The sequence below is a fragment of the Terrapene carolina genome, unplaced genomic scaffold (assembly GCF_002925995.2).
Source record: "Terrapene carolina triunguis isolate 2854851 unplaced genomic scaffold, T_m_triunguis-2.0 Scaffold93, whole genome shotgun sequence".
NCBI lineage: Eukaryota > Metazoa > Chordata > Testudines > Emydidae > Terrapene > Terrapene triunguis.
The window spans coordinates 19,358,585-19,379,562 of NW_020664444.1; the positions used below are offsets into that span (position 1 = coordinate 19,358,585).

At 42.6% G+C, this 20,978-nt stretch overlaps 1 protein-coding gene across 1 annotated transcript in view; it reads left to right on the plus strand.

The window, feature by feature from the left end:
• The window catches only part of MYH11 (myosin heavy chain 11), a 101,206-nt gene that overhangs the window by 41,079 nt on the left and 39,149 nt on the right, over nt 1–20,978 (plus strand). Inside the window, exons 4-7 of the mRNA XM_026650635.1 lie at nt 1,666–1,693; nt 11,846–11,948; nt 18,600–18,692; nt 20,570–20,633. Coding sequence (XP_026506420.1) covers nt 1,666–1,693; nt 11,846–11,948; nt 18,600–18,692; nt 20,570–20,633 — 288 coding nt within the window. The remainder of the gene's footprint in view (nt 1–1,665; nt 1,694–11,845; nt 11,949–18,599; nt 18,693–20,569; nt 20,634–20,978) is intronic.

The window sequence follows — 20,978 nt, forward strand, 5'->3', positions numbered from 1 at the left end:
TAGCATCTGACAGGATTCATGGTTACCAGAATTTTGCCTAACATGATCCTATACGTTATTTTTCAGTTTTTAAAAGTAACTCAGCACAGAGAATATTTATAACGACCTCTCCCCTGAATTATGGGCTCTAAACGTCAGGATAAATAGCTGTTCCAATATTCCTGACTGGAAACATATCATGTTTGGGTCAATAGTCTTCATGGGCATTTGTTTTAATGACATGATGCCCATTCACAAGTTGGCAGAATGTTTATCCTAGAACGCAGGTGACTGTAGATAGGAATCCTACAAAATGCTTAAATGGGATGTTCGGTATTCAAACAGTTGCAGAAGAGTAGGAGACTGAAAGATGACAAAGACAGGCCCTGGGCCCTGATTCTTTCCCCATAGGGTACCAGCAACTTCAGCTGAAGACAGTGGGAGTTTCTGTTATTCTGATTAGGGTGGATCAGGGTCTGATTGTACATTTATCAGTACATCCTGAGAGGGTTCAGCACAACACAACTTCAGTTGAATTGATGAGAGCTAGGGAGACAGCACTTCCTACTGTATCTTATTACTCCTTAGCTACCTTCTCTGGCTGAGATTATTTTTTCCCAGATAAATCGTTGAAATGCTATTTCTTTGGGATCACTTCTCGTTTGTTCTTCAATTTGCATTTGTGAAATCTGAAATTCAGGTTTGTACAGCACAGTTACTGTGGTGGTTCCCTGGGTATAGCCACCACAGAGGTGGTTTTCATTTTTTATTTTTATTTTTTGCTTTGGGGTTTCTCCTAGCCACAGTTTCTTTTGAATTTAAACTTTGGATAGGCGATTTCCAGAGTTTGTTATAGAGTAAAGCTCTCTCCAGCTACCCTATTTGCCTCTGGCCCTACTAAGCACCCTTGACATTTTTTCTTATACCCTTCAGTTTAATTCGGCGTCCCCTTCTTGCCCTAGTCCAGACCATTACTATTACTTCCAGCCCCTAAAGTCACTCTTAATTCTCTTCTGTGCTCCCCGTTCAACCTCTTCTATGCTCTCTGATGCTCCTCAGTCTTGTGCCATATTCTCCTGGCCCTTCCTCAGAGCCTTTACCATTCATTCTGCTGCTTCTCCACTCCCTCTCAGTCCTCATCTCTCATGGTAGAAATCCCCTCTAGAGCTGAAGTGGAACTGAGAGAACACTTTACTTAGGCTATCTGCACTTCCCAACTTTTATAATTCCTATACCGCCAGAGCTTCAGCTTCTAAAGCTACTGACCTACTATCATTTTAGCTTTGAGTGGCTTATCTATTGGGTCATTCACTTAGTCTCATTAGGAGGCTTTTATTAGTAAGTGTAGTACAAACTTCTTTTTCAGCACTATGATCTTCTCTTACAGGGTATCATCTGTGCATATTAGATGAACTGTAATGAGGAGTCCAATTAAATTTTAAAAAGCTCTTTGAATATTTAGTCCTTTGTACAAAAAGAACAGAATCCTGGTGTTAGGGGCACTTAGTTTAACACTAGGACAAATTGACTGAGATGTGATCCCAACATTTTTGACTGACAATGTATCATAAGATTTGAGAAGTCCAGGCAGTTCCTGTTTGTTCAAAAGAATTCTTTGTAAATGCAAATAGCTGTCAGCACGCAACTTTTCTTGTATAATTAATAGTTTTTCCTCTTTATTCACAGATCGAGAAGACCAGTCCATTCTGTGCACGTAAGTAGAATCTCTCTTTTAGTATATTTCAAGGTTCTGATGTTTATCTTGGTTCAGGGTGACTCAAAGCCCATTGAAGCCAGTGGCTAGAGTCCCTTCATCATTCATGAGCTTGGGATCCAGCTTTCAGTGAAAGGCGTTTAACTATTTTTAAATTGATCAAATTATAAAGCAGTTGTATATGCAGGAGGAAGCATGTGACTAATAATTTCAATGACCTTCTGAAGTTCAGAAAATTCAGAGCTTACAGAAGGACTTGTGAGGAGCGTAGGTGGGTAAACTGTGTGTTTAGGAAACCCTTAGTTAACACAAAGCCTCATGGACATTTGCTCGTGGTAGCTTAATGGAAAGACCCAAGTCATGTGTTCGTACAGAAGTAGGTGAGTAGTGTGCATGTTTTGTTGCTTTTTGCCCCCTACTTGTGTAGGCTATAACTGGATCTGTCCTGAAAAGAACTCCCAAGAACAGCACAAGTCCTTGAGGCTTGATCATCAGTAACTTTAGTAGCAGAGCTCCTCAGTTATTTGGAGCCTATGCAGAATGCATCAGCATGTTAAGTCAGTGGGCTCAGTGACTGACCCTAGTATAGCTTCTCTGCATTCTTTACATTGCCTTCCTAGAGAGTAGTAAAGTGGCTTGAAGCGGACATTGTTTTTAAAGCTCCAATTGGTTTAAGCCTTGGCCTGATGAGCGTCTGTGCTCAGGTAGCACCTGCTTTTAGAGATTCGATGGTTGAGCCTTGGTTGGAAGGTGGGCCTTACCGTGTGGAACACACTGCACTCTGCAACCCCTCTGCTTCTTCTTTGCCCCTGTTTAACAAAACATGTTAAGACTTGAGCACAGGTGTTTTAGATTTTATTCCATATCTGTGACCTGCTCCTCCTCATCCCTTTTATCAGGTTGCGGCCCCTCAATTGGCTTTATTTGCTTGCATGTCAGTGAGGATGTTTTGGGCTGTTTTTATTGCATTAGATTTTGTGTTTGTTAGGCAGCACCCAGTTAGTCTCAGTGGAAGTGGGGATGGGGATGTGGTTCATAAATAAAAATCATCATAATTTGCAAAAGATGACAGATGGTGGTTATATTAGGAGCTGGAGGGAAGTCATACTCAAATCCTCTCTGTGGGAGGTCACTCCCTCAACGTGGGGTCTCTTGAGTCTATGACCAGGTACCTCGATCCTGGTTTTAGAAAAAGCTGTTATTAACCCACAGTGTCTCAGACCCTGGAAGGTGAGGAGAATTACTCATTGGAACACTTTTATGCCAGGTCTAAGAAAACACTAAAAATTGTGGGCCAGACCCTTAACTGGCAGACTGCAGTAGAGCAACACAGATTTACAGCAGCTGAGAATGTGGCCCTGGATGTCGTTAAAAAACTAAAATCCTTAGAATATTAATGAGGCACTATAAACTGTCCATTTACTTCATTTTCCCAGGACAAGACTTGTCACTTTAAGAGAGCCTAATTTAGGATGTGTACTTGCTCCTTCCATTCTTGTGCTTTAGGTTTATTTTTCCATTTGTCTCTCATCTCTTCCTGGTTTAACTCTTGAAGGTCTGCATTTTTATGGGAGAAATCGCTTATTAAACCATGCCTTTTTGTTAAAGCTTGCATTTCTGAAAGTCATAGTCCATGTACTGTATGTGCAGCAAATCTAAGCTTTCTTCATCCTGGCTGACAAAGTTGGATCAAGATGTCAGATTTCACACCACCCAATGGAAAGGAAATGGATTATTTATTAGATCTCACAATACATACAATGTAGAGATTCAAGACTGATTTGCGCTCTTTTGCTCTCTGTACCCTTCTGCAACTGATTTTCCAGATGCTTAGAATAATTCTTGTGTGCTGGCAAGATTGTGGCCTTTACTTTAAAACAGTGCATAGCTCCTGATAGCATTTTTAATTTAGTTCAAAAACACTAGGAAAGCTAAAATATATTTGAAAAAAATGTCTCTAGGCTTTTAGTTACAGAGCACTAGAGTGCCAGCAATGAGCATTATTTTATGATTGTTAGAAATTGTCCTTTTGCTTAATATGATCCAAAAATGACTCAAGCGTTCATAACATTGATCTGGGAGCTTTTCTGTAAATAGTTTCAGACTCAACATTTCCAAACCTTGCAACCTGAATTGCAGTCAAAGATTATGTACACACAAGTGCCTATTTCAATAGTTCTCAAACTTTCGTACTAGTGACCCCTTTCACACAGCAAGCCTCTGAGTGAGACTCCCTTTATAAATTAAAAACACTTTATATTTAACATTATTATAAATGCTGGGGGCAAAGCGGGGCTTGGGGGTGGAGGCTGACAGCTTGTGACCCCCCCCCCAATAACCTTGTGACCCCCTGATGGGTCGTAACCCCCAGTTTGAAAACCCCTGGCCTATTTGCATAAGTGAATGTATTTTTGGATGCTCATGAAAATTCTGTTGCTGATGTTTATTGCTCAGTGGGCATAGTCTATGTGTTTTAATGCAGCCTCTCCATTTCCCGCCGCACACACACTCGTCAGTACAGGCCCCACTCACTGGGATTATTCATGCTCCTGACTGTGTGGAAATTGTGCAGTCATGCCCAACCCAGCCAAAACACCTGCAGAAGATGTACAGGCAGAAATTGTCCAGTCCAGTTTTAAATATCCTGTTCTATGGGCTTGCACTGTTTCCCTCAGGAGAGTATTCCACTGTCTAAACACAGCTCAAAAAAACCCATCCAATATGTTTAAAAAAAAAATCTGCCTCTTCCTTTCTATCCAGATGGCCAAGTTGTGTATCCTTGCCTGCATCTCTAGCCTCAACAGTAGTAGTTGATTCCTTTTGGGTGCTTTTAATACTAACTTCATCTCCAACTACATCCAAATATGATGCTTCCAAAATCCTCTCTTTCCTGCCTATCACTTAGGTCTCATTTTCATCCCATCACGACTAGCAATATCCCTTCATACTGTACTACTCTAAGTAACTTTTCTCCATCTTTGCTATTTACAGTTTTTAAAATGGGTACACAGTGTCACCATGGTCCCACATGTTTCTAACCATGTTCTACAAGTTTGGCTCTATTAATCTTTCCTCATCAGTCTCTAACACCCAAACCATTTCTGTTCTCTGAACTCCTTCAAATCCATCTTTTTGGTACTGAGGTACCCTGGGCTACACACAATATTTAAGGTGCAGACTCCTGAAGAATCTTATAGAAAAGGGCTCTTACCTCCCTGCTCATGGTGTGTGCCTTCTGTGACTATAGCCCCAAATTGCTTTTTTGTTCTGCTCTAGGATACTGCTGACTTGTATCCAATGTCTTTCTTAGCACTTCGCCCTCAAATCTTTGAGCACATCCTTGTGCAGTCACATCAGCTACGTCCGGTTGTTTGCATTTTGTTCATAGTAACTGCTGTTTGTTGTGATAAAACAGCACAATCAAGGATTCTCTAGCTTTCCATCACTCCCAGATTATACTTCCTCCCAATTCACTGTGTTCATTAGATTGATTTATTTGCTCCACAAACATTTTATCTTGCAAGTGAATCTATTCTGAATTTGAACTACCTTCTTTGCACCCATTCCTTACTGCATTCAGTTCAGTTACCTCAGGATCACCAGGCTTCCTTATTATATTCCCACTCTGACAGTTTAGTGTTTTTTTTTTTTTTTTTTTTTTAATCAGTTAGTTGTAGATCCAGATTCTGTGTGTGTAAATTTTTCTGGCTTTTACAACTTTTTTTTTTTTAAAATAGTAGTAATTTTTAAGTCAACTCGTTGAAAAGAACTGTGGTGCTGAGGACTTTCTAGACTGTTAACTAATGTTTCTGGCTGCTAAAATTAAGTACATCACAATTTTATATTTTAATTTTATTTATTGAAATCTATATTGAAGGCTAAATATATGTGAAAGCAACTTAAGTTTGCACATTTTAAAGTGCAACAATTCAAGAAATGCAAAGCTAATAAAGTTCCAACAACAATGCCGCATCAGAGGAGTTATATACACCTATAGAGGGGTGTGTGTGTATACACAATCAATAAAGGGATTATTGCATAATTTCTGTGTTTTTAAATTGAAGACATGTCTGTCATTAGCAGTTTTCTGACAAATAGTTTCAAACCCTAATTGGTACCCACACTTCATTTAGGGGCATTAGGTGGAGAGGGGATGAGTTCCTACTTGTTACAACTTCTGCTGTTTGGCTAAAGATTGTTTTGTGCTAGCCTGGGTTTAAAAGGTAGTAGCACATTGGTTTACATTGCAATGGTTGTAGCTTTATACTGGGAAAGCATAGTATCCTATGTATCTATAAATAAAGGTTTAGAATCTGTAGAATTTAGTGCAAATTCTTGAGACTAAAAAGATTTACTATATTTTTCACACCTGTGAGCTGCTTCTGATGCAGAAGGGTTGTTTTTGGGGAGCAGAGGGAGATTTTGCTGTGCATGTTTCAAAGAGACCTTTACTGGACAATCGCCCTCATCCAATTGTCCCAGCAGCAGCTCCAGTTTGACTTAACTGGTTGGAGTGGATGGGAAGGGACAAATGTGCACAGATGTCACAGAATGGGTAGGATTTCATAGCAGTTACCTAATAAGCATGCTCAGAAGTGATTTCTCAGTCACTTATAATTTTTCACTAACCTAAACAAAGGCACTAGTCCTCAGTCAGGACCATGGGCCAGATTCTTAAAGGTATTTAGGAGCACAGAGATGGGTAGTGTGGCATTTTTGAAAATCCCAGTAGGTGCCTAACTGCCATTAATTTCAATGGGGCTGATTTCCATGGGAGTTAAGCACCTAGGACCAACATCAATATGCAGTTGAGTGCATCAGGCTTCAGTCATTTTGACTAAAGAGTATGGTTAGAATTTTTTTCCCCTGTTCTCCCACTGTTCTAGAACTCAACTGGCTGAAGGGAGTTCGCTCAAACTTAAAACACACCCACCCTTCAAGTAGTTATGAGTCTGAGAAAACAATATTTTATTAAAAACTGTTGAACACTACTGGGTGCCCCCTATAATGTTACTTTTTCAGTTCTATTTACTATTTTACAAATTTGTTTCCTTTAATTTTTATATATTATAAGTAGGGTGACCCCCAGATAGCAACTGTGAAAAAACGGGACAGGTGGTCGGGGGGTAAATAAGCGCCTATATAAGAAGAAGTCCCCAAAAACTGGACTGTCCCTTTAAAAAAAGGGGACATCTGATCTCCCTAATTATAAGTTACTGTTCTTCAGTCTAGTTTAGGAAATGGCAGCTAATCCCCAGAAGGTGAGGCTGAGGCTGGACTGTGATCTCTCTTTACCACCCCCTGGGCAGCAGCCCCACCAGAGGCACCACAGACATACACCAGGCATCACAGCCAATTCAAAGGCTGGTGCAGGCAAACGTCTCTGCCTGGCTTCTCTCCCATAGACTCCTTGTGTAGCTCCAGAGCAGGGGTTTGAGCTTTCTGCTGAATTGAGGCTGCTTGGACTTTTTCAAGCAACTACACGTTTAGCAAACTTTCACAGTAGGCTCACTGAGCCCAATTCTGAGCTATGCCTCTCCAGAGTTACTGCTAGTATGGAGTAAAGTTAGGGGTGAAGGTAATGTAAAGCTCTCAAATTCTCAGTGTGGAGCCTGCCAAGCACCGCCGGTGTAACTTAGAGCAGACCCAAGAGGCTTTCCACATGGCCAGAATATCCAGAATGCAGAGAGCTCTAGCCACGTCCGCACTCACCCCTATGCCAGGAGCTTAAGGCTATTACACTGGGCCTATACCTCTCTCAGAATCTGATCTGGTGTAATGATCAACCATGGGGGCGCAGAGCAATCCAGCTGCTGGACTAGTGTAGAAAGGCTGGAATGCAGCTGAGAACTAGGGCCAGTAGTATGCTTTCATTCCTCTATTGATTGTGTTGCCTCAGTTTATTATGGAGAAATGAGATTTATGCTTTCAGAATGTCTCAGATACATGACCAGTCTGTCTAGTTCTTCAGAGCCAGGATCAAAGAGCAGTGGCCACACTTTGGGAGATAGGATCCCATACTCCTACTTGTGAACAATCTAGAAATACATGCTGAGAGTTATAGAGCACCACAAGAGAGGGCCACACACCTCCTGGGAGATCAGGGGCCCTGCTGTGGAGTAGACCTTGTGCAGGGTTCAATCCTAAAACCCTGAAAGATGCTTGTCACACAAAGCCCCACCTGGAAACCTATAATAGGGGAGACAGTGACCAGGTGCTGGGAAGGGGAGTGAAGATGATAAAGACCATGAGGGGAGAGAGCTAGGAGGAAAACATGGTACCAGAGAGTTTCTTTCAGCTATTTTACCTACGGTAGGGCAAGACACAACAATAGAGTATATTTCTGGCATGCCAGAACCAGTGTCTTTGGAAGGTGATTCTTTGGGGTACTGTGTCATGACAGATCAGCATGATCAGTGCTGGGCTACAGGTCAGTAGTTCCAGGAAGGACACTATCCAAGATGCTGGCCATCAAGATTTCAGGAGGTTGAACAAGCAAAACACACAAGCCACCCTACAAATACCTAGATGGTTGGGGAGGCGAGGGTTGGTGAGGGAAGGGGTGAATCTGGGCCAAGCAATTGTAGCCCTCCATAGTTTGATATAATCAGTTTTCACATATGTGAGATGTTTATCAGTGGGATCAAGCATAAACCTTGAAGCTATAATGTGCCTTTCAGATTACAGATGCTACCTATTTTGCTTAATGGATAGCAGCCCATCAGATTTGTCAATCTCCATGGTCTTTTAGCAAAGATCAAGTGCAGCATGTTAGATACACAGTCTCTTGATAGAAGATGTCTCTCTTATAACCAGACTCGATCCAATAGATCTTTACTCCATTTCTAGCTGCAGTGATCCTATCTGTTTTTTATTGCATGCAAAAGCATTTGACATTTAGGAGCATGTTTAAACTTTTCAACATCCACTTCAAAATAAAGTAAATAAGCCTCACAATTCATGTGCAGAAAACAGGAGAGTGATCAGCCAGCTTGGAAGAAAAGGGTTAAGGAGAGAGAGCACAGAGCCAAATATTAAGTAACTTAAGAACTGCTGTATGGTAGTATAATTACAAGTAAAATGATGCCATATATGGTAATACTCCCAGGGATTTAAGAGAAAGCCCAGTGATGGGCACTGTTGCCCTGGGAGAGAGGAAATGCAGTTCATGTAGTGATGAACTGCAAATAACCTTTCTTAAATGAAATAGTTCAAAGCTCAGGGCTTGTTAGAAGAAAGTTTTTTATTTTTCCAAAAGGCAACGTTGTAAGGTAGATTTGTTTGAAAACTCTGTATGCAGAAGACTTCAAATTGGTGTGCTTAGCTTGGAATCATTCCCAGGACACTTAATTTTTATCAATAAAACATGGAAATGTTTCAACTCCGAAGCAGGGGGGAGATCTGTCTTCTAAACTATGCAAACTAACCCAATCCTGTGAAAAGGAGCCTGTTCATCCCAATTAATCTTGTTAAACTTCTGCAAACAAGAACAATTCTCATCATGGAGAATCTACCATAGGAGGGAATTGTACAGAAAAAAAATTATATTTCCTAATTAGGAAAATGAGAACCGTAATTGATGCAGTGAAATAGTTCCAACTTCAAAGGACCTGATTAAATGTCAATGGGAGTTTGTATTTGCTTTTGTAAATCCACTTAATGCAAAAAACAAAGGGGCCTGATTCTTAATTTAGACTAAGATCCCGTGATGCTGTTTTGTTAGTGTGAAGGGGCATTAAAGGGAGTTTAAATTATATTCATACTCACTTTAAGGCCCTTTCAAATGGCCAGGGGAGTGCAAAGGGACATCTTAGGTTATGTCTAAACTGCAATTGCTGGGTATGACTCAGCTCATGTAAATATATCCAGACTAGGTTTAACCTAGCTAGTGGAGTACTGACAGTGGCAGCATGGGCTGGCTAGCCTGTGCTGAAGCCAAGTAGTTACCCAGGATTCTGGGCAGGCTTGTCCACACTGAAGCCTATGCCACCGCATCTATACTGGCAGTCCCTAAGCTAGCTAGATTAGAGATGGCTCAGGTATGTCTACACAAGCGGCCATTACACTCCAGGATTGCTGTGTAGAACTACCTTTTGTTAAAATGAGACCTGGGGCCAAAGGAATCTAGAAGAGGCAAGGTAGAGTAATATTAGGTGTAGGGAAGGAATGGTTGGGCTCAGTGTAGTTCAACTCTGAAAAGTGTAAAAATGGTAGCCTCTCACTCAGATCTGCTTCCAACAGTCTGATTTCAGAGTCAGGTGTGTTTACTTTAGTGCCAAAGATAAATGTTTGATGCTTTTGACTGTTAGCCCAGCAGAGCTCTGGGCAGAATGAGTTGGAGTCTTTTCTGGCTCATACATGCTCATTAAAGGGAACTAAGTTTCAGTTGCAGGCAGGGCCAGCTGTGCCCCTCACCTGTATCTGTATTGAAAACAGAGCTATAGAGATTTATTAAAAATTTAGCCGGCAAAGCTGTTATTACTGGGGAGTCAGAAAGAACCCAGCTTGGCTTCCAGATTCCAGGCTGATTTTGCAGTTGTTGCACCAATTCACAGTCGCTTTACCATTTAGAACTGCGCCAATTGGTTTCCTCACACCAAGGAGCCCTCTGCAAGTGTTGCGCACAGCAATCTTATTGGGCCAGATCCTGGCCTCTAGATGATCCAAGCTCAATGGGAGTTTCACCACTGTCTTCAAAGGGAGCAAGCTCATTCCCATATTATCTGAGATTTTTATAAAATCTGAGCAATTAGCTCCAGTATTAAAATAAACGATGGAGTGCAAGTATCAGAGGGGTAGCCGTGTTAGTCTGAATCTGTAAAAAGCAACAGAGGGTCCTGTGGCACCTTTGAGACTAACAGAAGTATTGGGAGCATAAGCTTTCGTGGGTAAGAACCTCACTTCTTCAGATGCAAGTAATGGAAATCTCCAGAGGCAGGTATAAATCAGTGTGGAGATAACGAGGTTAGTTCAATCAGGGAGGGTGAGGTGCTCTGCTAGCAGTTGAGGTGTGAACACCAAGGGAGGAGAAACTGCTTCTGTAGTTGGATAGCCATTCACAGTCTTTGTTTAATCCTGATCTGATGGTGTCAAATTTGCAAATGAACTGGAGCTCAGCAGTTTCTCTTTGGAGTCTGGTCCTGAAGTTTTTTTGTTGTAAGATGGCTACCTTTACATCTGCTATTGTGTGGCCAGGGAGGTTGAAGTGTTCTCCTACAGGTTTTTGTATATTGCCATTCCTGATATCTGACTTGTGTCCATTTATCCTCTTGCGTAGTGACTGTCCAGTTTGGCCAATGTACATAGCAGAGGGGCATTGAGGTTGATGGTGGGGTGGAAGCTGTTGAAATCATGGTGGAATTCTTCCAGGGTCTCTTTCCCATGGGTCCAGATGATGAAGATGTCATCAATATAGCATAGGTAGAGAAGGGGCATGAGTGGACGAGAGCTGAGGAAGCGTTGTTCCAGGTCAGCCATAAAAATGTTGGCATATTGTGGGGCCATGCGGGTGCCCATAGCTTGGTGTTCACACCTCAACTGCTAGCAGAGCACCTCACCCTCCCTGATTGAACTAACCTCGTTATCTCCACACTGATTTATACCTGCCTCTGGAGATTTCCATTACTTGCATCTGAAGTGAGGTTCTTACCCACGAAAGCTTATGCTCCCAATACTTCTGTTAGTCTCAAAGGTGCCACAGGACCCTCTGTTGCTTTTTATGGAGTGCAAATGATTCTTGCCACTGCTGTTGGGTCCCCCACCTTTCCACTTTGCCAATATTTTAAGGTGAATAATATAATTACAGACTTATTTCGTTCCCCTCCCCCCTAACTTTTTATAAATACTCAAATATTCCCAAAGTGAGAAGAACAGTCTTTCAAACATGCATGATGTCTTAGGATCACCTTAAATGGACCAATAGCCAGTCAAGATACAAAAAGAACAAAGCTAGGGCCCTCATACTGTGTTCGTGGCATACTGAACTCAGGTAGAATGTGGGGTGTGCAAGAGATGGCAGGTTGGGGTAGAATGCTGAACTTGATTGGTACAGTATTGATGCTCTTACTATTTACCTTAAATACATCACCACATCATGGAGGGAACCCAAGAGTCACCTGTGTTTTGTTTCTCTTTCAAATCCCCTCCCCCCAGAGGTGAATCTGGTGCAGGTAAAACAGAAAATACCAAGAAGGTCATTCAATACCTGGCTTCTGTTGCTTCCTCGCATAAGGGCAAGAAGGACACCAGTATCACTGTAAGTGGCCTCTTCCATATTCAATAGCTTGTTGCTTTCCTTTTTAGTTCAACTTGTAGTTTATCAGGACTGTACTTGCCAACTATGCTAACAGCAAGTCAATTAAGTGATCCAAATGTTTGCTACCTCCATGTCTTGCCAAATAGTTGACATATTAAGAGTACACAATTATGTCACAGTTTCATGTTTATGGAAAAAACCCAACAACTTTGTTTGACATCCCCTTAGGCACGAAGTCAGAATGTACTCTGCTGGAAGAGAATATTCATAGCTTTCCATAGGGATAGCATCTATTTATAGTCTAGAATGGACTGCATGAGCTTCACAAGGAGTTACATTCCTTATTTTACCTTTGCCTCTTGGCAACTAAAAGAAATGTAGAAAAGCCTTTAAATAACATTGTTCAGCTCTATTAGGAAAAAGTATTTGAGCAAGATCAAAAGCAGCTAGGCACTTGGGAGCCTATGTCTTAGTGATCTTCAGTGTGACAAAGGCTATGTCTACACTACAAGCATTACCGCAGCACTTCAGCTACATCTCTGTAGCATAACAGCAACAGAAGGATTCTTCCCACACTGTAGGGAATCTACTCCACCCCATGAGACAGTAGCTAGCTCAATAGAGAAATTCTTCTCAATTTAGCTGCATCTACACTAGGGGTTAGGTCAACCAACCTACCTACCTCACACAGGGTGAGAAATTTTTCATAAACCCGTTTGATGAAGCAAGGTTGATCAAATTTTTAGGTTTTTTGAAAAGTTTACCCAACATTAATTTTATAAAAGCTGTAGCAATTCAAATTTATGACACTGTCACAGGACACACCACTCACCGCCAGACTGGTACCTCCTCCTGGTATACTGGAGATTAGCTCAAGGTGGAGATCCCTCCCATCTGTGATTTGCACACAATCACTCTGTCTCTGCTGTCTGCCTGCAACTCCTCTCACAGCCTCAGGAACCCCAGTGTCCTCTTCATGGCTTAGCCCTCCAGGCATGTTACTGTCCATGTTCCCCCCTTCCAGGGCGGTTTAGCACCTCAGTAGTCCTAGGCAGTCTTCCCACTCACTGCCTCTGTGCCCCTCACCCAGTGGCTGGCCAGGGAACCCAGACCGCTCATCTTTTTCAGGTTCCAACCTAGGTTCTGTCAGCTCAGCAGTTTGAGCCATCTCTCTTTATAGCCTCACTGCTATAACCCTGGGCTTCTTCCTACTGCTGGTTCCCCTTTTCTTTCTGGGCCTACCAGTTCCTAACAGGCTCCTCCCTCTTCTTGGGAAGAGAATACAATATCTACTCACTCCTCCATTTCTTCTGAGAGTGTGTCCACCTTTTCCCAGCAGCTCCTGGGCTTTATAAGCCCCACCTGTTCCTGCCCAGCTGAGCCTCCTTAATCAGCTGCCTATTGTTTTAATTGGCCCATCTGGCCTACATTAAACCCCCCTACAGGGTGAGTGTGGGATAGTCACCCCATCACAGACACAAGGGCCCTGCTTCAGTAAGAGATTTCGATGCACCAGGAATGCAGCATTAGGCCCAACATGCAGGACTGGCTAGCTCAGACAGGGGCATGGTAATAGAATATGAAGTGTTTTTCTTTGTCAGGACATCAGTTAAAATCTAGCTCAGGTTGGTAGTGACTGGAAGTTGAACCATTAGATGGCTGTTTAGACTATGTGAATGAGACAGTCTTACCAGTCCTTGATAGATAAGTATCCACAGCACAGAACAAGAGTGGGAAAGCTTGTGGTGCCCTTGCTGTGCCTATACCTATTATGCTGACAAATAGAGAACTCCAGCGTCCAGGGCTTCATTCCGGCACCTTTCACCGGCATTATGTTCCCTGAAAAGAAACTGAGAATAAAGGCCTGGTATTCCTGAGGTGGAGCACTTCTGACAAATCAGGCCCTAAATGTGTAAGTGTTCAGTGGCCTATGGGAAACGAACTGATGGTTTCAAGGCCATTCCTAATGGCCAACTACCCACTTTGCCACTATAGCTGTTGCTAACTGATACTCTTTGGGGAAGACTCGAGGGCTAAGCACTGAACTGGCCCGGCCCCTGAGACTGATCTATCCTCTCACCCCTGAAAGTGAATCCTGTCAAGCAAGGACTGAGGCAGAATGGTGAGGAGAAACCCAAACCGCTCTCTGTTCTAAGGGGAAATAGAAGACTTCCATGTCTGGGACTGCTGACTCAGCACTTATATTTACTTTAAAAATCTCTGGCTGTATTAAATGCCCCAGAGGAGGCTTAGGAATTTATCCTGAAAAAAAATATTCTTTGGCTTGTATTGAGGGAATAATTTTATGCCTGATCCAAAGTCCATTGAAGTCCATGGACAAACTCCTGCTGGCTCAAATGGAGTTTGGATCAGGTTTTTTTTATAATCAATTCCTAAAATGAACTGTGTGCGCACTGTAGTTGTACTCTTGGTATGTCTATAACAGATTGTTCCCATTTGTTTCCCCCAGTTTAATTTGCATAGAGAAACTGTTTGTTATTTTTATGTAGAGAAATAAAACAAAAAAGAGCCACAAATGTATGTGTGATGGAAATAATACTGATATTTGTTTTATACCACATTATTCAACTACAGCAAGGTCCATCTTTTGCTTACGTGAGTAACTTAGACTGTTCGATGTGTGTTAAAGGCACTGAGTATAGATCTGCATGCTATTGTTGCACCAGAAAAATTAAGATTTTTGTTGAAATATATAATTCTTGTTTCACATGACAAAAGCAACAATAGCACCAATGTTCACGTGTATTAACCCTAACTGTGTCAAGCTCCAGGAAAAGATGGAGTCTGACACAGAGGGTTCTCTTTCAAGTGTCACCGTTTTCTATGCGTGTGTGTATCCAGATTTTCATAGTTTGAATGAATTTTCCCACGATCCTGAAAGAGCCAATCAGCCTGAAATTTGACCATATGCTTTCTGAATGAAAGTACCCAGAGACTTTCTGTGCTTCAGGTTGAACTTTTTAGGACTGTTGTGAAATAATTCCCAAACCGTCACAGTGTGTGATTGATTTGTAACTCTGCATGCTTTCCATTTGATATTGCTTATGATTCTGCATTTTCCTACAACCGTGGAGAATTATGCATGTCTGAAAAATGTTGCATGCTTCCCAACTTGCTGCTAAAATTAGTAATAGTACAAAAGGGTTTCAGTGTGTCTTCTGCTCTTCTATTAGTGTGGTTCTTGAGATGCAATGTTGCTTGTGAGTTTCCACTCAGATTTAGGTTAAGATTGAGGATCATGTTAGAGGACATATCAGAGGTTAAACTATTTGTTGATTGTATTTAATATTTCATTTGACAAGCTGCTTTGAAATTTCTCATCTAGTTTCTATCTACGATGGACTAAATTCACTGCTAGTGTAGACAACTGAGGTTAGTGCTTACACTAGCTGCACATTTGGAACTATGGCCTGGTCTAGACTTGGGGGGTGGGGGGAAATCATTCTAAGGCTACGTCTACACTACCCGCCTGAATCGGCGGGTAGAAATCAATCTCTCGGGGATCGAATTATCGCGTCTCGTCGTGACGCGACATTCGATCCCCGAATCGACGCTTGTACTACACCAGAGGAGGTAGGAGTAAGCGCCGTCGATGGGGGAGCCGCGGAGGTCGATTTGCCGCTGTCCTCACAGCGGGGTAAGTCGGCTCCGATACGTCGAATTCAGCTACGCTATTCGTGTAGCTGAATTTGCGTATCTTAAATCAACCTCCCCCCCCCCGTAGTGAGGACGTAGCCTAAGTTATGCAACTTCAGCTACGTGAATAACGTAGCTGAAGTGGACGTACTTAGATCGACTTACAGTGGTGTCTTCACCACGGTGAGTCAACTGCTGTCGCTCCCCCGTCGACTCTGCCTGCGCCTTTCGCCGAGCTGGAGTACAGGAGTCAACAGGAGAGCGCTCGGGGATCGATTTATCGTGTCTAGACTAGACGCGATAAATCGATCCCCGCTGGATTGATCGCTGCCCGCCGATCTGGCCAGTAGTGAAGACATACCCTATGACTAGATAACCAATGATTTGTACTGTACAGTGTAAGCCACACTAGGAAAGTATAGGTCTTTGTGCCACTCTAATGGCTGACCCAAGGCTCTGTTATAGCTCTCCACTAATGAAGTTACTTCTTTAACTCAAGCAGTGGAGGGCTATGCTTACAGTGCTCTAGAACACAGGTTCTCAACCTTTTTCGTTCTGAGTCCCCCCTCCCTCCAACATGCTATAAGAACTGCACGGCCCACCTGTGCCACAACAACTGTTTTTATGCATATAAAAGCCAGGGCACACATTAGTGGGTAGCAAGCAGGGCAATTGCTCAGGGCCCCATGCCACAGGGCAACCCACAAAGCTAAGTTGCTTAGGCTTCGGCTTCAGCCCTGGATGGCAGGGCTCGGGGCCCCGGGCTTCAGCCCCATGTGGTGGGGCTTTGGCTTTCTGCCCTGGGCCCCAGCAAGTCTAATCCCAGCCCTGCTTGGTGGACCCCCTGAAACCTGCTTGTGGCTCCGCAGGGGGCTCTGGATCCCTGGTTGAGAACCACTGCTCTAGAAGGTCATAGGATCAAACCCTGCTGTTGGCACAACTGGGGTTGTTATAATGGCAGAGTATAATTGGAAAGAATTGCCCAACCCACTGCAGCATGGTAGCAGCCTTGCACAAGGAAGTGCTCATGGTTTTATTTCCAGGCAGTTATTTTTCCTCTAGGGCTCTTGAGTTAGCTAATCTCTATTCCTCTTCTTCCAAACTTCTAGCTAGATATTTTCATAGTTCGGCCTGATTGAGACCCTTAGCTGAACAGTCAGGAGTCCTACACCTATACACCAACCATGTCCAAACAGAAGAGTTTAGCAAGGTGTTAATGAACTGTTGCCTTTTCTATGGTCAGGCCTCCTCCCTGTCACACGTAGTGCAGGGCATCTATCAATGACAGTGATGGTGTTTGGATAGGGTTGCCAGATGTCCGGTTTTTGACTGGAATGCCCAGTTGAAAAGGGACCCTGGCGGCTGCAGTCAGCACCACCAACTGGGCCATTAAAAGTCCAGTCGGTGGTGCTGCAGGGCTAAGGCAGGCTAGTCCCTACCTCCTGCATCCCAAACCCCTCATCCCCAGGCCCATCCCAGAGCCTGCACGCCCATCCCAGAGCCCGTACGCCCTCCTGTCCCCCTACCCCCTGCCTTAACGCGCAGCCCCCTCCCCCACTCTGAATCCCTCGGTCCCACCCCCCAGCCTGGAGCCCCCTCCTGCATGCCAAATCCCTCATCCCCAGTCCCACCCCAGAGCCTGCACCCCCAGCTGGAGCTTTCACCCCTTCCATCACCCAACTCCCTGCCCCAGCCCAGAGCCCCCTCCTGCACCCTGAACCACTCATTTCTGGCCCCACCCCAGAGCCCGCACCCCCAGTTAGAGCCCTCCCCCCCCTCCTGCACCCCAACCCCCTGCCCCAGCACAGTGAAAGTGAGTGAGGGTGTGAGAGCGCAAACCACGGAGGGAGTAGAAATGTAGTGAACAGGGGCGGGGCCTCAGGGAAGGGGCGGGGCTAGGGTGTTTGGTTTGGTGCAATTAGAAAGTTGGCAACCCTATGTTTGGAATGAGAGGGAGCTACTCTTGCATCAGGGATGGCCTTATAAACAGAGATGTATACAGAGTGTGCATTTTTCTGTTTCATGGCAAGTGGTAGTTTCCTATGTTATTTCCTCTGGACTCAGTCCAAATGTTGCCTTCATTAACTGTTAGAGTAATTTACATTGTTAAAAAAATATTAAGCTTTTACAAGAAATTTCTGCTTTAAAAGCTATGTTTGAAGTGGTATACAGAGCACATAGCAGGAGAAATATCAAAGACTAGGATACCTGGAAATAAAGGTTAATACGGATTTAGAATGTGACAATGAATGACTGTAGTATAGATGATGATGAGGAGGAATTCAGATGCAAGTGGCCTCAGGCAGAATTACTTATTGTTAGCATCATTGTGCTAGAAGTAGGATTAAGTGCATATTTGCTTTCATTGTATGATTTGCTTAATTCACAATTACTAATCAAAATTAACAATATAACAGTGTGTTTAAGTTTGCATGAGAATTCATGGTCATATTTTGAAATAAAGTTATGCATTTTCATATTCAACCTAAATAGCCCTGCATGTAATGTGATTAATAGACTTGGTGTAATCTACTTTGTATCTTTGTGCTGCATTACATTAAATGTATTCTCAGCAAGTTTTTTCTAATGACATCATTTTCTATCGTGAGAGCTCAGTACACTAACGTGGAAAAAAAAAGTCAGCAGGTTCTAAGTATTTTTGGTAATAAAGTAAAAATATCCATCTTTGACACAGAATGACCCTTTTCATTAAGGCAAATCAGTAATGACGCTAAACAGATAAACAGACTTTGATCTTCAACAAGCAACAGCACTGGAAAAGGGTCTTCTTGACTTTGTGTACAGAACAGCAGTAGACTGCAGTGCACCATTATGTAAACACAAAGATTACTAGAGGAAAAAAAATAAATTTACATGGAGTGCAAAAATACACTTAGGCTTAAATCATCTTGAGTTTCTCAGATATGTGCATTTTCTGTTTTCATTTAAATAACTGATTAATTCAAGGTTAACTTGAGTCTGCATGAATTTTAGGGTGAGCTGGAAAAGCAGCTTCTTCAGGCAAATCCTATTCTTGAAGCTTTTGGCAATGCCAAAACTGTGAAGAACGACAACTCCTCCAGATTTGTAAGTAGTATAAATGCTCTCTGTGTGTACGGTGTCTCTCATCAGTGCCCCATAAAGACAAAGTGTGCAGATGGCTAAAAACCCTCAAACATCGGGGGAGTTTTTTTTAAAAGAGATTCTCCATAATTACTTCCTTTAAAGAAGGGATTTAGGATTTCTCCCTGAATCATTATTTTGGTATGTTAGAAAAGAACAAAACAAGCTAAAAGTTGGCTGTGTCATAGTCTACTCAATGTTTAGCAGTACACGCATCTGGCCCCTGCCAGAGCTATTTGGCTTAATATTTACTTTCAGAACATTTTGCCAACAAGATCAGTTTTCTTCTTCTGGCATGACTTATTTAGCAGGAGTCTTAACATGTGAATTAGTGACTATAGGGAAGAGAAGGGGAAATCATGAAGTTTCAACTTGACATTATCTAAGTCTTCTCTTGATGAAGTAGTAACTTCTGTGGGAGCAGCGTTAACCCAACCTTTCCTCCTCGTGTGCGTGTGTGATATTGTGGTGGCTGCCATCCTGACCAACACACTGGGGATTGAACCTGGCACTTGCAGAACTAAAAAGCACAAACTTGAGTTAAAGAGCCAAGGCTCTATAATTAGGGACTGACTATAAGTTGATTGGGCACAGAGGGGGATACATAACACACACTCATAAGCAGGCTATGCTAATTCAAGGTTTTTTATTATTGCAATACACTACTAAGATAAGATACTAAAGTGGCTTTCACAATAAATACCCGTGACAATAATAAATTATAAAAATGAGTGTGAAAATCCCAGGAAAATCAGACTACTTTTCTCAAATGTGCACGAGCCTTAAAACAGACTAGATTTTATTCTCAAAACTGCCCACTTCCTTTCAGTAACCTTCCCATTCGGCCAGTTTTCATATTGAATAAATTAGTCTCGTATGGAGCCAGGATCTTTGATCTTCACTGGCTTGGATTGTCTCATTTATTTCTGAAAAGAGTCTTAAAATAGATGATGCTTCTGTGTAAAGATAGCGCCATGATCATGTGTATTCTTTCACGGATAATAGATATTAAAATAAAACAATTTTTTTCTGATTATTTTTAATTATTAAAGAGTTGGAGATGCAAGATCTCAGAAGATTAATTTACATGTTAAAAACAAACATTTGCATCCAAAAATCACTACTTTAATAGGAGGTAGAAATGCTACAACAGTGGAAGGCTTATAAAATAACTTGACTCAAGCCTAAAGTATTTTACTATTAGCTTAGCTATAACTTTAAAGTAAATAAAAGTAGTAAGAATTTTAATGGTCACTAACATTCAGCCTGTTTGGGTGTAATCCCCTATTAGCCCTTTAGCGAGGCTCATGCTCCTGACCTAGCTTGTGAGGTATCAGGTTCAGTTCCCAGTGACAGCCAAGATAGTGGTGGTTATATCTGTACCCTGATCAGCATGTGGAGGGTCCTCTCTTGTGTTGAATCAGCTGCTGCCACAGTATTTCCCTGCCTGTCCCCCCAACTCTGAAGATACCTTTCTATGGCTCCAGGGATCTGTGTTGAAGAGAAAGAAGGGATTCACACCATCCCCCCACTGGCCTTGCAGAAATCAAGGTGGAACTATAAATTCCCTGGCCACTTGCAGGATCCATGGGGTTTGTGAACTGGCCCCCAGCCTGCCAGACCTGGGTCCTTCCTTTTCACAGTACCCAAATGAAACTGAGGCAAATCTCTGCAAGGAGAACCTCAGAGACTTGCTTCCCTTCAGCCTCCTGCCAGGAGTTTTGCTACAGAAGGCAGCAATTGGGCCTGTTATTACAGAGCAGACAATGTTGTAACATGCCTCTTAAAATATGCTATAAAACACAGAAAGAGCCCAAACCATGTCCTCTTCTTATTGACAGGGTAAGTTCATCCGCATCAATTTTGATGTCACCGGCTACATTGTTGGAGCAAACATAGAAACTTGTATCCTTTTCAGTGAGCTTCATGGGAAACTAACTAGGGGGAGCAAAAGGATGTAACATAAACAGACTCCCTTGCATGTCTAAGAAAGGCAAATATTACTAAGACTGATATAAACAAAGGGCCGGGAGGGAAGTAGCTCCATTTATGCTGATACCAATTTTGCAGTTTGTCTCACTCTTATGTTTACATTTTCTGTTCCGACTAATCAGTTTGTTTTCTCAGCTATCGGGACAAAGCACACTATCTCCCACGCAGCGTCTCAGAAAATACTGACAGAACATCCCACCCAATCAGAGTAGACTTTATTGTCAGAGTCTCAGTCAAATAAGCCATGTGTTATGGTGA